Raw genomic sequence first — 13,656 nt, forward strand, 5'->3', positions numbered from 1 at the left:
GTTTTAGTAGCCAGACATCAGCACACAATACAGAAAATGAACACCTGATTCCAATAGACACCGGGTCTAAATTCATTATTTACACATCTCTGATATGCCCACGGTCATGTGCATTAAAAACATTAGTAAAACATTTCTACAGTGTCTCATTATTCAAGTGTGTTAATGTGTATGCAACATGAGTGTGGAGCTAACATGATGCAAACCAGACTCCCAGTACAGGCTTGCAATGAGTAAAAGCTCAGACATGCTAGTAGGATTGTCAAACGTTTGCCTGACGACAGTACTTCGGCACCTCTGAACAGAGTCGGTAGTCAATCTCTATTAAGTTCACACAGCAAAGACCTTTAAGTGATCAGTTACTCAGCCTTGATAAAATACTCCAAACCAGAAGGTGGCAGTAGCATTGTTTGGCAATGCATGCATGTCCGTGTGTGTTGGTTATGGTCTAGATCACTGAGGTGTAATATGAACTGGAGACTGCATCCAAGATGTCCGACTGTTGTTTTCAAGGTAATCTACTCACGTTCGTATACGTCGATTCACGGACGTCTATATCCGGGTTGCATCCGGTTTATTCGGACATCAAATGCACACTAGCACACAGGGCGCAGCGCGATCAGTGACGAGGTCATCCAAAAACATTGGATGAATATAAAAATGTTAATATCTTCAGCTGTGAGTGATACAATTTTAAAACAAATCTGCCTCAGCGACAAACTTTTGAATAATTCAATGGATGTTTTTCATCAATGGTGATGACTAAAGTGTCTTGAGAATGTTCTAATCTGACTTCTCTGTGGCCTGTATGGAGATGGGAAACTCCATGGTGATGTAATGTGATGGCGGTTAGTGTTGTGTGACTGGCTCATCCGCGGATCAGAGAAAATGGCCTCTTTTCCTTTTTGTTGTCACTCCTGTTGGCTCCGTCACGTGGGGGTTCGGGCTCTCTGATTGGCTTAAAGTCAAGTACAAACGGTAGGTTGGTCGCTATCGGGTCACCACGCAACAGCTACAACAATTGTTCTAGTAAGAGAAGGACCGGCCTCCCGCAGTGATAAGAACCAATCGGCAGTCTGAGTGGAGCACAGCTACTATGATGTGTAATAAACACTACTACTATGATGTTTAATAAACACTACTACTATGATGTTTAATAAACACTACTACTATGATGTTTAATAAACACTACTACTATGATGTTTAATAAACACTACTACTATGATGTTTAATAAACACTACTACTATGATGTTTAATAAACACTACTACTATGATGTTTAATAAACACTACTACTATGATGTGTAATAAACACTACTACTATGATGTTTAGTAAAGACTACTACTATGATGTTTAATAAACACTACTACTATGATGTTTAGTAAAGACTACTACTATGATGTTTAATAAACACTACTACTATGATGTTTAATAAACACTACTACTATGATGTTTAATAAACACTACTACTATGATGTTTAATAAACACTACTACTATGATGTTTAATAAACACTACTACTATGATGTTTAATAAACTCTACTACTATGTTTAATAAACACTACTACTATGATGTTTAATAAACACTACTACTATGATGTTTAATAAACACTACTACTATGATGTTTAATAAACACTACTATGATGTTTAGTAAACACTACTACATTAGTTTGGGTATAGCGTGGTAGTGTTCATCATTTTATTGAACAAAAGCATTAAGGAAATAGACGCCTGTCTCTAATACCGGCGGTCGTGTTCAGTGATTAAAGCAAATACGTTTTACGGTATATACATTGATATCCTCATAGTAAGAGATTTACCTGTTAGATATTTCTCTTTAGCCCTGGCTCGTTCATCAGCATCAAAATACCACACTGTGATGGCATACCTGGACAGAGGAGAGGCAGGGAGAGACCAGAGATCAGAGACAGAGTTCTGGACAGGTGGGATAGGTGGGACAGGTGGGACAGGAGATACAGGTGAGTAGTTTAGGGTTGAGCGTGTGTTATAAGCTACAGGTGAGTAGTTTAGGGTTGAGCGTGTGTTATAAGCTACAGGTGAGTAGTTTAGGGTTGAGCGTGGGCTATAAGGGTGTGTTATAAGCTACAGGTGAGTAGTTTAGGGTTGAGCGTGTGTTATAAGCTACAGGTGAGTAGTTTAGGGTTGAGCGTGGGCTATAAGGGTGTGTTATAAGCTACAGGTGAGTAGTTTAGGGTTGAGCGTGTGTTATAAGCTACAGGTGAGTAGTTTAGGGTTGAGCGTGTGCTATAAGGGTGTGTTATAAGCTACAGGTGAGTAGTTTAGGGTTGAGCGTGGGCTATAAGGGTGTGTTATAAGCTACAGGTGAGTAGTTTAGGGTTGAGCGTGTGTTATAAGCTACAGGTGAGTAGTTTAGGGTTGAGCGTGTGCTATAAGGGTGTGTTATAAGCTACAGGTGAGTAGTTTAGGGTTGAGCGTGTGTTATAAGCTACAGGTGAGTAGTTTAGGGTTGAGCGTGTGCTATAAGGGTGTGTTATAAGCTACAGGTGAGTAGTTTAGGGTTGAGCGTGTGTTATAAGCTACAGGTGAGTAGTTTAGGGTTGAGCGTGTGCTATAAGGGTGTGTTATAAACTACAGGTGAGTAGTTTAGGGTTGAGCGTGTGTTATAAGCTACAGGTGAGTAGTTTAGGGTTGAGCGTGTGTTATAAGGGTGTGTTATAAGGGTGTGTTATAAACAACAGGTGAGTAGTTTAGGGTTGAGCGTGTGTTATAAGCTACAGGTGAGTAGTTTAGGGTTGAGCGTGTGTTATAAGGGTGTGTTATAAGGGTGTGTTATAAGCTACAGGTGAGTAGTTTAGGGTTGAGCGTGTGTTATAAGCTACAGGTGAGTAGTTTAGGGTTGAGCGTGTGTTATAAGGGTGTGTTATAAGGGTGTGTTATAAACTACAGGTGAGTAGTTTAGGGTTGAGCGTGTGTTATAAGGGTGTGTTACTAGATGTGTTATAAGATGCATTAAAGGAGTGTTATAAGATGTGTTATAAGGTGTTATATAGGTATCTTATAAGATGTTAGATGTTATTAGGTGTTAAAGGCATGTTATAAAGATGTTATAAGATGTGTTATAAGGTGTTATATAGGTATCTTATAAGATGTTAAAGATGTTATTAGGCGTTAAAGGCATGTTATAAAGATGTTATTAGGTGTTAAAGGCATGTTATAAAGATGTTATTAGGTGTTAAAAGCATGTTATAAAGATGTTATTATGAGTTAAAGGCATGTTATAAAGATGTTATTAGGTGTTAAAGGCATGTTATAAAGATGTTATTAGGTGTTAAAGGCATGTTATAAAGATGTTATAAGATGTGTTATCAGGTGTTATATAGGTATCTTATAAGATGTTAAAGATGTTATTAGGTGTTAAAGGCATGTTATAAAGATGTTATTAGGTGTTAAAGGCATGTTATAAAGATGTTATTAGGTGTTAAAGGCATGTTATAAAGATGTTATTAGGTGTTAAAGGCATGTTATAAAGATGTTATAAGATGTGTTATCAGGTGTTATATAGGTATCTTATAAGATGTTAAAGATGTTATTAGGTGTTAAAGGCATGTTATAAAGATGTTATTAGGTGTTAAAGGCATGTTATAAAGATGTTATTAGGTGTTAAAGGCATGTTATAAAGATGTTATTAGGCGTCAAAGGCATGTTATAAATATGTTATTAGGTGTTAAAGGCATGTTATAAAGATGTTATTAGGTGTTAAAGGCATGTTATAAAGATGTTATTAGGTGTTAAAGGCATGTTATAAAGATGTTATTAGGTGTTAAAGGCATGTTATAAAGATGTTATTAGGCGTTAAAGGCATGTTATAAAGATGTTATTAGGCGTTAAAGGCATGTTATAAAGATGTTATTAGGTGTTAAAGGCATGTTATAAAGATGGTATTAGGTGTTAAAGGCATGTTATAAAGATGTTATTAGGTGTTAAAGGCATGTTATAAAGATGTTATTAGGTGTTAAAGGCATGTTATAAAGATGTTATTAGGCGTTAAAGGCATGTTATAAAGATGTTATTAGGCGTTAAAGGCATGTTATAAAGATGTTATTAGGTGTTAAAGGCATGTTATAAAGATGGTATTAGGTGTTAAAGGCATGTTATAAAGATGGTATTAGGTGTTAAAGGCATGTTATAAAGATGTTATTAGGCGTTAAAGGCATGTTATAAATATGTTATTAGGTGTTAAAGGCATGTTATAAAGATGTTATTAGGTGTTAAAGGCATGTTATAAAGATGTTATTAGGTGTTAAAGGCATGTTATAAAGATGTTATTAGGCGTTAAAGGCATGTTATAAAGATGTTATTAGGTGTTAAAGGCATGTTATAAAGATGGTATTAGGTGTTAAAGGCATGTTATAAAGATGTTATTAGGTGTTAAAGGCATGTTATAAAGATGTTATTAGGTGTTAAAGGCATGTTATAAAGATGTTATTAGGCGTTAAAGGCATGTTATAAAGATGTTATTAGGTGTTAAAGTTATAAAGATGTTATTAGGTGTTAAAGTCATGTTATAAAGATGTTATTAGGTGTTAAAGGCATGTTATAAAGATGTTATTAGGTGTTAAAGGCATGTTATAAAGATGTTATTAGGTGTTAAAGGCATGTTATAAAGATGTTATTAGGTGTTAAAGGCATGTTATAAAGATGTTATTAGGTGTTAAAGGCATGTTATAAAGATGTTATTAGGTGTTAAAGGCATGTTATAAAGATGTTATAAGATGTGTTATCAGGTGTTATATAGGTATCTTATAAGATGTTAAAGATGTTATTAGGTGTTAAAGGCATGTTATAAAGATGTTATAAGATGTGTTATCAGGTGTTATATAGGTATCTTATAAGATGTTAAAGATGTTATTAGGTGTTAAAGGCATGTTATAAAGATGTTATTAGGTGTTAAAGGCATGTTATAAAGATGTTATTAGGTGTTAAAGGCATGTTATAAAGATGTTATTAGGTGTTAAAGGCATGTTATAAAGATGTTATTAGGTGTTAAAGTCATGTTATAAAGATGTTATTAGGTGTTAAAGGCATGTTATAAAGATGTTATTAGGTGTTAAAGGCATGTTATAAAGATGTTATTAGGCGTTAAAGGCATGTTATAAAGATGTTATTAGGCGTTAAAGACATGTTATAAAGATGTTATTAGGTGTTAAAGGCATGTTATAAAGATGTTATTAGGTGTTAAAGGCATGTTATAAAGATGTTATTAGGCGTTAAAGGCATGTTATAAAGATGTTATTAGGTGTTAAAGGCATGTTATAAAGATGTTATTAGGTGTTAAAGGCATGTTATAAAGATGTTATTAGGTGTTAAAGGCATGTTATAAAGATGTTATTAGGTGTTAAAGGCATGTTATAAAGATGTTATTAGGCGTTAAAGGCATGTTATAAAGATGTTATTAGGCGTTAAAGGCATGTTATAAAGATGTTATTAGGTGTTAAAGGCATGTTATAAAGATGTTATAAGATGTGTTATCAGGTGTTATATAGGTATCTTATAAGATGTTAAAGATGTTATTAGGTGTTAAAGGCATGTTATAAAGATGTTATAAGATGTGTTATCAGGTGTTATATAGGTATCTTATAAGATGTTAAAGATGTTATTAGGTGTTAAAGGCATGTTATAAAGATGTTATTAGGTGTTAAAGGCATGTTATAAAGATGTTATTAGGTGTTAAAGGCATGTTATAAAGATGTTATTAGGTGTTAAAGGCATGTTATAAAGATGTTATTAGGCGTTAAAGGCATGTTATAAAGATGTTATTAGGCGTTAAAGGCATGTTATAAAGATGTTATTAGGCGTTAAAGGCATGTTATAAAGATGTTATTAGGCGTTAAAGGCATGTTATAAAGATGTTATTAGGTGTTAAAGGCATGTTATAAAGATGTTATTAGGTGTTAAAGGCATGTTATAAAGATGTTATTAGGTGTTAAAGGCATGTTATAAAGATGTTATTAGGCGTTAAAGGCATGTTATAAAGATGTTATTAGGCGTTAAAGGCATGTTATAAAGATGTTATTAGGCGTTAAAGGCATGTTATAAAGATGTTATTAGGTGTTAAAGGCATGTTATAAAGATGTTATTAGGTGTTAAAGGCATGTTATAAAGATGTTATTAGGTGTTAAAGGCATGTTATAAAGATGTTATTAGGTGTTAAAGGCATGTTATAAAGATGTTATTAGGTGTTAAAGGCATGTTATAAAGATGTTATTAGGTGTTAAAGGCATGTTATAAAGATGTTATTAGGTGTTAAAGGCATGTTATAAAGATGTTATTAGGTGTTAAAGGCATGTTATAAAGGTGTTATTAGGTGTTAAAGGCATGTTATAAAGGTGTTATTAGGTGTTAAAGGCATGTTATAAAGGTGTTATTAGGTGTTAAAGGCATGTTATAAAGATGTTATTAGGTGTTAAAGGCATGTTATAAAGATGTTATAAGATGTGTTATCAGGTGTTATAAAGATGTTATAAAATGTGTTATCAGGTGTTATATAGGTATCTTATAAGATGTTAAAGGTGTTATTAGGTGTTAAAGGCATGTTATAAAGATGTTATTAGGTGTTAAAGGCATGTTATAAAGATGTTATTAGGTGTTAAAGGCATGTTATAAAGATGTTATTAGGTGTTAAAGGCATGTTATAAAGATGTTATTAGGTGTTAAAGGCATGTTATAAAGATGTTATTAGGTGTTAAAGGCATGTTATAAATATGTTATTAGGTGTTAAAGGCATGTTATAAAGATGTTATTAGGCGTTAAAGGCATGTTATAAAGATGTTATTAGGTGTTAAAGGCATGTTATAAAGATGTTATTAGGTGTTAAAGGCATGTTATAAAGATGTTATAAGATGTTAAAGGTGTTATTAGGTGTTAAAGGCATGTTATAAAGATGTTATTAGGTGTTAAAGGCATGTTATAAAGATGTTTAGGTGTTAAAGGCATGTTATAAAGATGTTATTAGGTGTTAAAGGCATGTTATAAAGATGTTATTAGGCGTTAAAGCCATGTTATAAAGATGTTATTAGGTGTTAAAGGCATGTTATAAAGATGTTATTAGGTGTTAAAGGCATGTTATAAAGATGTTATTAGGTGTTAAAGGCATGTTATAAAGATGTTATTAGGTGTTAAAGGCATGTTATAAAGATGTTATTAGGTGTTAAAGGCATGTTATAAAGATGTTATTAGGTGTTAAAGGCATGTTATAAAGATGTTATTAGGTGTTAAAGGCATGTTATAAAGATGTTATTAGGCGTTAAAGGCATGTTATAAAGATGTTATTAGGTGTTAAAGGCATGTTATAAAGATGTTATTAGGTGTTAAAGGCATGTTATAAAGATGTTATTAGGTGTTAAAGGCATGTTATAAAGATGTTATAAGATGTGTTATCAGGTGTGTTAAAAATAATTGTTATAAGGTGTGTTAAATGTTAAACGTGTATTTTAAGATGTGTTATAAAGGTGTGTTAGATGTTATAAAGGTGTGTTAGATGTTAAAGGTGTGTTAGAAGATGTTATAAAGGTGTGTTAGATGTTATAAAGGTGTGTTAGATGTTAAAGGTGTGTTAGATGTTAAAGGTGTGTTAGATGTTATAAAGGTGTGTTAGATGTTATAAAGGTGTGTTAGGATGTTATAAAGGTGTGTTAGATGTTATAAAGGTGTGTTAGATGTTATAAAGGTGTGTTAGATGTTATAAAGGTGTGTTAGATGTTATAAAGGTGTGTTAGATGTTATAAAGGTGTGTTAGATGTTAAAGGTGTGTTAGATGTTAAAGGTGTGTTAGATGTTAAAGGTGTGTTAGATGTTATAAAGGTGTGTTAGATGTTAAAGGTGTGTTAGATGTTATAAAGGTGTGTTAGATGTTATAAAGGTGTGTTAGATGTTATAAAGGTGTGTTAGATATTATAAAGGTGTGTTAGATGTTATAAAGGTGTGTTAGATGTTATAAAGGTGTGTTAGATGTTATAAAGGTGTGTTAGATGTTAAAGGTGTGTTAGATGTTAAAGGTGTGTTAGATGTTAAAGGTGTGTTAGATGTTATAAAGGTGTGTTAGATGTTATAAAGGTGTGTTAGATGTTAAAGGTGTGTTAGATGTTAAAGGTGTGTTGGGATGTTATAAAGGTGTGTTAGGATGTTATAAAGGTGTGTTAGATGTTAAAGGTGTGTTAGATGTTATAAAGGTGTGTTAGATGTTATAAAGGTGTGTTAGATGTTATAAAGGTGTGTTAGATGTTAAAGGTGTGTTAGATGTTAAAGGTGTGTTAGTGTAACGATCCCGGCTGTCTGAGTCGGGTCCTGTCTGGTGACTAGTTTTTCCTGTTCGTAAGCTCCAGTTTCCCGAGGGTTCGGGAACGCTCCGGGGAGCGCTCTTGTTTTCCGCACCTGCATCCCATCAGCAATCTGCACACCTGGTCCTGATCATCACCCTTCTTAGGCTCTGGCCGAACATCCAGTTCCTGCCGGATCGTTAGCCATGAACAGTAGGTTTTGTCAGAGTATCAGTCCTAGAGCGTCTAGCGTTAGTTTTGTTGTTTTGTACCTTGTTGGTTTTTGGTTTACTTACCTCCGTTTTTGTCCCATCTGCAGTCACTCGTCCGGAACCTTCACCCTACCTCTGCCTGATGGTCGGCGGCTGCCGAGCCATCACTGGACCAACAACTGCACCCTCAACAACTCATCCACGCCGCCCGCTCTGTCCCTGGATTATTCTGCACCTTTTTGAATCTGTAATAAACCCTCACCTTCGTTCAACTCTCCTTGTCCTGGTCTGCTTCTGGGTTCTGTCTGAGGGAACCGTGACAGAACGATCCGGCCAGTAATGAACCCAGCGGACCTGGACTCTGTTCGCCATGCCATTACCCAGCAGGAGAAGATGTTGGGCCATCATAGCACGGTACTACAGGAGATCGCGTTGTCAGTTCGGAACCTTTCTTCCGGTCTGACGGAGGTCCAGAACCAACGCCAGTGTCCGGTGGAGGACCCACTCCGGTTTCACCCATCTCGCCTGCCGCTTCTGAAGTTGTGTCCCTCCGTGAGCCCAAGGTTCCGACGCCGGATAAATATGAGGGGGAGCTGGGAAGATGCCGTTCCTTCCTTATGCAGTGTGGATTAGTGTTCGATCTACAGCCCTACTCTTATGCCACAGACAAGGCTAGGATAGCCTTTGTGATTGAGTTGCTGCGTGGTCGAGCGCTGGAGTGGGCTTCAGCCGTTTGGGAACGACAGGATCCCTGCATGGCTTCATACCAGGGGTTCACGGCCGAGATGAGGAAGCTCTTCGACCATTCCGTCCGAGGGAGGGACGCAGCTAGGCGCCTGTTTTCTCTTCACCAAGGAACTCGCAGCGTGGCCGACTTCGTGATCGAGTTCAAGACGTTGGCTGTGGAGAGTGGGTGGAACGAGGAGTCTTTGCAAGCGGCCTTTTACCAGGGTCTGTCGGAGCAGCTCAAGGATGAGTTGATCTCTTATCCGGAGCCTAGTGACCTGGACAGCTTGGTAGCCTTGTCTATTCGGGTGGATAATCGAGTCCGAGAGCGAAGGAGGGAGAAGCAATGGGGTCCGTCCAATCGATCAGCTTCTCAGTTCCCAGTCGGGTCGGGTGGTGGACCAGAACACGTCGATCATTCTCCACCACAAAGGATTAGTGGAGAGGACCTCTCTCCCGATTCTGAACCCATGCAAGTGGGGCGGCACGGGTTAACCAAGGAGGAGCGTCAACATAGACGTAAGACCAACTGCTGCCTCTACTGTGGTCGCCGGGACATTACATCTCCACTTGTTCCCGGCGGTCGTCAAACTGCCCGGCTCGCTAAAGTTGGGAGGACTGTTAGCGAGCCAGTTTCAACCTCTCAGTACCTCTGTCAGACCCCGTTTCCCGGCTACCCTTGTGAACAGGAATCAGAGCTTAGCGCTTAACGCTTTTATCGATTCAGGTGCCGATGGAAGCTTTCTTGATGCCGAGTTGGTGGAACAGCTGGGGCTTTCCAAGGAGCAATTGCCGGAAGCCATTGAAGCGACCACTCTGAACGGCAGTAGTCTGGCACGTATCACGATGAGGACTGAACCGGTTAAGATGCGGTTGTCGGGGAATCATTCTGAGATGATTTCATTCTTCATTCTGCCGTCTTCCCATGTTCCTCTGGTCCTTGGATACCCCTGGCTGAAGGAACACAATCCCACGTTCGATTGGGTGACGGGCAAGGTAATGAGTTGGAGCCTTGATTGTCATGCTAACTGTCTCAAGACTGCCTGCCCCCATTCGGTTCCCAGTCAGGTGATTGAGGCTAAACCCCCAGATTTGTCCCTGGTTCCCGAGACATATCACGATTTGGGGAAAGTTTTCAGTAAGCAGAAGGCTCTGTCACTTCCTCCCCACCGACCATATGATTGTGCCATCAACCTGGTCCCTGGAGCTGTCTACCCCAAGGGAAGGTTATACAGTATCTCCCGACCTGAACGTGAGGCGTTGGAGACCTACATCAAGGAGTCCCTAGCTGCTGGTCTCGTTCGTCCCTCGTCATCACCCCTGGGGGCAGGATTCTTCTTTGTGGGTAAGAAGGATGGCTCTCTTCGACCGTGTATTGATTATCGGGGGTTGAATGACATCACGGTCAAGAACAAGTATCCCCTGCCCTTGATGAGTTCTGCCTTCGACTCCTTACAGGGTGCTACGGTGTTCACCAAGCTAGACCTACGCAATGCGTATCACCTGGTCCGGATCAGAGAGGGGGACGAGTGGTTGACGGGTTTCAATACACCGATGGGTCACTTCGAGTATCAGGTGATGCCGTTTGGACTGACCAATGCTCCAGCGGTATTCCAGAGTATGGTGAACGACGTCCTGAGAGATATGATCGGTCTCTTTGTGTTTGTTTACCTGGATGACATTCTGATCTTCTCGAAGGAACCTTCCGACCACGTCCAGCATGTCCGGCAGGTTCTGCAGCGATTGTTGGAGAATCGCCTGTTCGTGAAGGCCGAGAAGTGCGAGTTTCACGCCCACACGACATCCTTTCTCGGGTACATCATCTCCAGGGGAGAGATTAGGATGGACCAGGAGAAGGTTAGAGCGGTTCTGGAATGGGCCCAGCCCGGTACGAGATTGCAGCTCCAGAGATTTTTTGGGGTTTGCGAATTTCTACCGCAGATTCATCCGGGATTACAGCCGTGTGGCCGCTCCATTAACTGCCTTGACTTCCAGTATCAGGACCTTCAAGTGGAATCCGGAGGCGGATCGTGCGTTTCTGGATTTGAAGAGGCGATTCACCAACGCACCGATTCTCTCTCAACCGGACACGGCCCGTCAGTTCGTCGTTGAAGTGGACGCGTCTGATGTGGGAGTTGGCGCCATCCTGTCGCAGCGATGCTCCACGGACAGTAAACTCCATCCCTGCGCCTACTACTCTCGTCGCCTTTCGCCTGCGGAGAGGAATTACGATGTGGGTAACCGGGAGCTTCTCGCGGTGAAACTTGCCTTGGAGGAGTGGCGCCACTGGTTGGAGGGGGCGGAGCAACCGTTTATTGTCTGGACTGACCACAAGAATCTTGCTTACGTGCAATCGGCTAAACGTCTCAACTCCCGTCAGGCCAGGTGGGCGTTGTTTTTCGGACGATTCAAGTTTTCCCTGACGTTCCGACCTGGATCTAAGAACGGCAAGGCGGACGCCTTGTCCCGGATGTTCTCCAAGACGGAGGAGAGTGGGTCCAAGACCGAGACAATTCTCCCCCGGAACTGCGTCGTGGGAGCAGTTATGTGGAAGATTGAGGAGGAGGTGCTGGCGGCCCCTTCGGACTCAGCCCGGTCCCGGTAACGGTCCACCCGGTCGGTTGTTTGTGCCTGAGTCGGTTCGTCCGGCTGTCCTCAAATGGTCCCACGCCAGCAAGATGGCTTGTCACCCTGGCGTGGCTCGGACAATGGCGTTTCTTCGCAGACGTTTTGGTGGCCTGCCATGGCCGAGGATACTCGGGGGTTTGTTGCTGCCTGTCCAGTGTGTGCGCAGAATAAGAGTACCAATCGGCCCAGCTCTGGACTACTTCACCCCCTTCCTATTCCCCGGCGACCATGGTCGCATCTGGCCCTGGACTTCGTCACTGGGTTGCCCGCTTCTGAGGGGAACACGGTCGTTCTGACTATCGTGGACAGATTCAGCAAGTTCGCCCACTTTGTGCCAATTGCCAAGCTTCCCTCTGCCTCGGAGACGTCCGAGATCCTGGTTAGGGGAGGTTTTCAGGGTCCACGGTTTGCCCAGTGATATCGTTTCCGACCGTGGCCCTCAGTTTACCTCTGCTGTCTGGAAGTCCTTCTGTTTGGCCATTGGAGCTACAGTCAGTCTCACATCTGGTTTTCACCCCCAATCCAATGGTCAGGCGGAGAGAGCCAACCAGAAGATGGAATCCACGCTACGCTGTCTGGTCTCTTCCAACCCCACCTCCTGGGTCTCTCAGTTGCCTTGGGTTGAGTATGCCCACAATACTCTTCCTACATCTGCCACTGGGATGTCTCCCTTCCAGTGCCTGTATGGCTACCAACCTCCCCTGTTTCCTTCTCAGGAGAAGGAGCTCTCAGTGCCTTCTGTTCAGGCCCATATTCGTCGTTGCCACCGGACCTGGCATCGGGCCAGAAAGGCACTCCTTAGAGTTTCGGACCGGTATCAGCTCCAGGCGAATCGTCGCCGGATCCCCGCTCCCACCTATACCATCGGAGATAGGGTTTGGTTGGCCACACGGGATCTTCCGTTACGGACTGAGTCTAGGAAGTTGTTACCGAAGTTCATTGGTCCGTTTGTGGTGGAGAAGGTGATCAATCCAGTGGCAGTTCGACTCAAACTACCGAGGACGCTCAGAGTCCATCCCACCTTTCATGTCTCCTGCCTCAAGCCTGTCTTCCTCAGTCCTCTGTTGCCTCCTCCGCCTCCTCCTCCTCCTCCTCGGATGATCGGAGGTGGTCCTGCCTACACGGTGCGTCGCATCATGGATTCCAGACGGCGGGGCCGGGGTTTCCAGTATCTCGTGGACTGGGAGGGGTATGGCCCTGAGGAGAGGAGTTGGATTCCGCGGCGACAGGTCCTAGATGCGGACCTCATCAGTGACTTCTACCGCCTCCATCCTGGCGCTCCGGGGAGTCCGCCCGGTGGCGTTCGTCGGAGGGGGGGTACTGTAACGATCCCGGCTGTCTGAGTCGGGTCCTGTCTGGTGACTAGTTTTTCCTGTTCGTAAGCTCCAGTTTCCCGAGGGTTCGGGAACGCTCCGGGGAGCGCTCTTGTTTTCCGCACCTGCATCCCATCAGCAATCTGCACACCTGGTCCTGATCATCACCCTTCTTAGGCTCTGGCCGAACATCCAGTTCCTGCCGGATCGTTAGCCATGAACAGTAGGTTTTGTCAGAGTATCAGTCCTAGAGCGTCTAGCGTTAGTTTTGTTGTTTTGTACCTTGTTGGTTTTTGGTTTACTTACCTCCGTTTTTGTCCCATCTGCAGTCACTCGTCCGGAACCTTCACCCTACCTCTGCCTGATGGTCGGCGGCTGCCGAGCCATCACTGGACCAACAACTGCACCCTCAACAACTCATCCACGCCGCCCGCTCTGTCCCTGGATTATTCTGCACCTTTTTGAATCTGTAATAAACCC

General features: G+C 41.6%; 1 protein-coding gene and 1 long non-coding RNA gene across 5 annotated transcripts in view; one reads left to right on the forward strand and one right to left on the reverse strand.

Moving 5' to 3' along the window:
- Nucleotides 1-13,656, reverse strand: part of LOC121556145 (egl nine homolog 1-like) — a 67,172-nt gene that overhangs the window by 20,627 nt on the left and 32,889 nt on the right. For 2 of the 4 annotated variants that reach the window (XM_041870035.2, XM_041870034.2), the window contains exon 4: nt 1,821-1,888. In XM_041870035.2, coding sequence (XP_041725969.2) covers nt 1,821-1,888 — 68 coding nt within the window. Of the gene's footprint in view, nt 597-1,820; nt 1,889-13,656 lie in introns of all 4 variants that reach the window. The other 2 variants (XR_005998091.2, XM_041870036.2) reach the window with 2 other exon arrangements.
- On the forward strand, nt 1,824-7,522 carry LOC121556146. Its single transcript, XR_006658257.1, has 7 exons — nt 1,824-3,211; nt 3,308-3,927; nt 4,563-4,722; nt 5,087-5,470; nt 5,643-5,930; nt 6,562-6,817; nt 6,901-7,522. It is a non-coding gene; the product is annotated as an uncharacterized LOC121556146 (long non-coding RNA).

This window comes from Coregonus clupeaformis, unplaced genomic scaffold (genome assembly GCF_020615455.1).
Source record: "Coregonus clupeaformis isolate EN_2021a unplaced genomic scaffold, ASM2061545v1 scaf0122, whole genome shotgun sequence".
In the NCBI taxonomy this organism is placed as follows: Eukaryota; Metazoa; Chordata; class Actinopteri; order Salmoniformes; family Salmonidae; genus Coregonus; species Coregonus clupeaformis.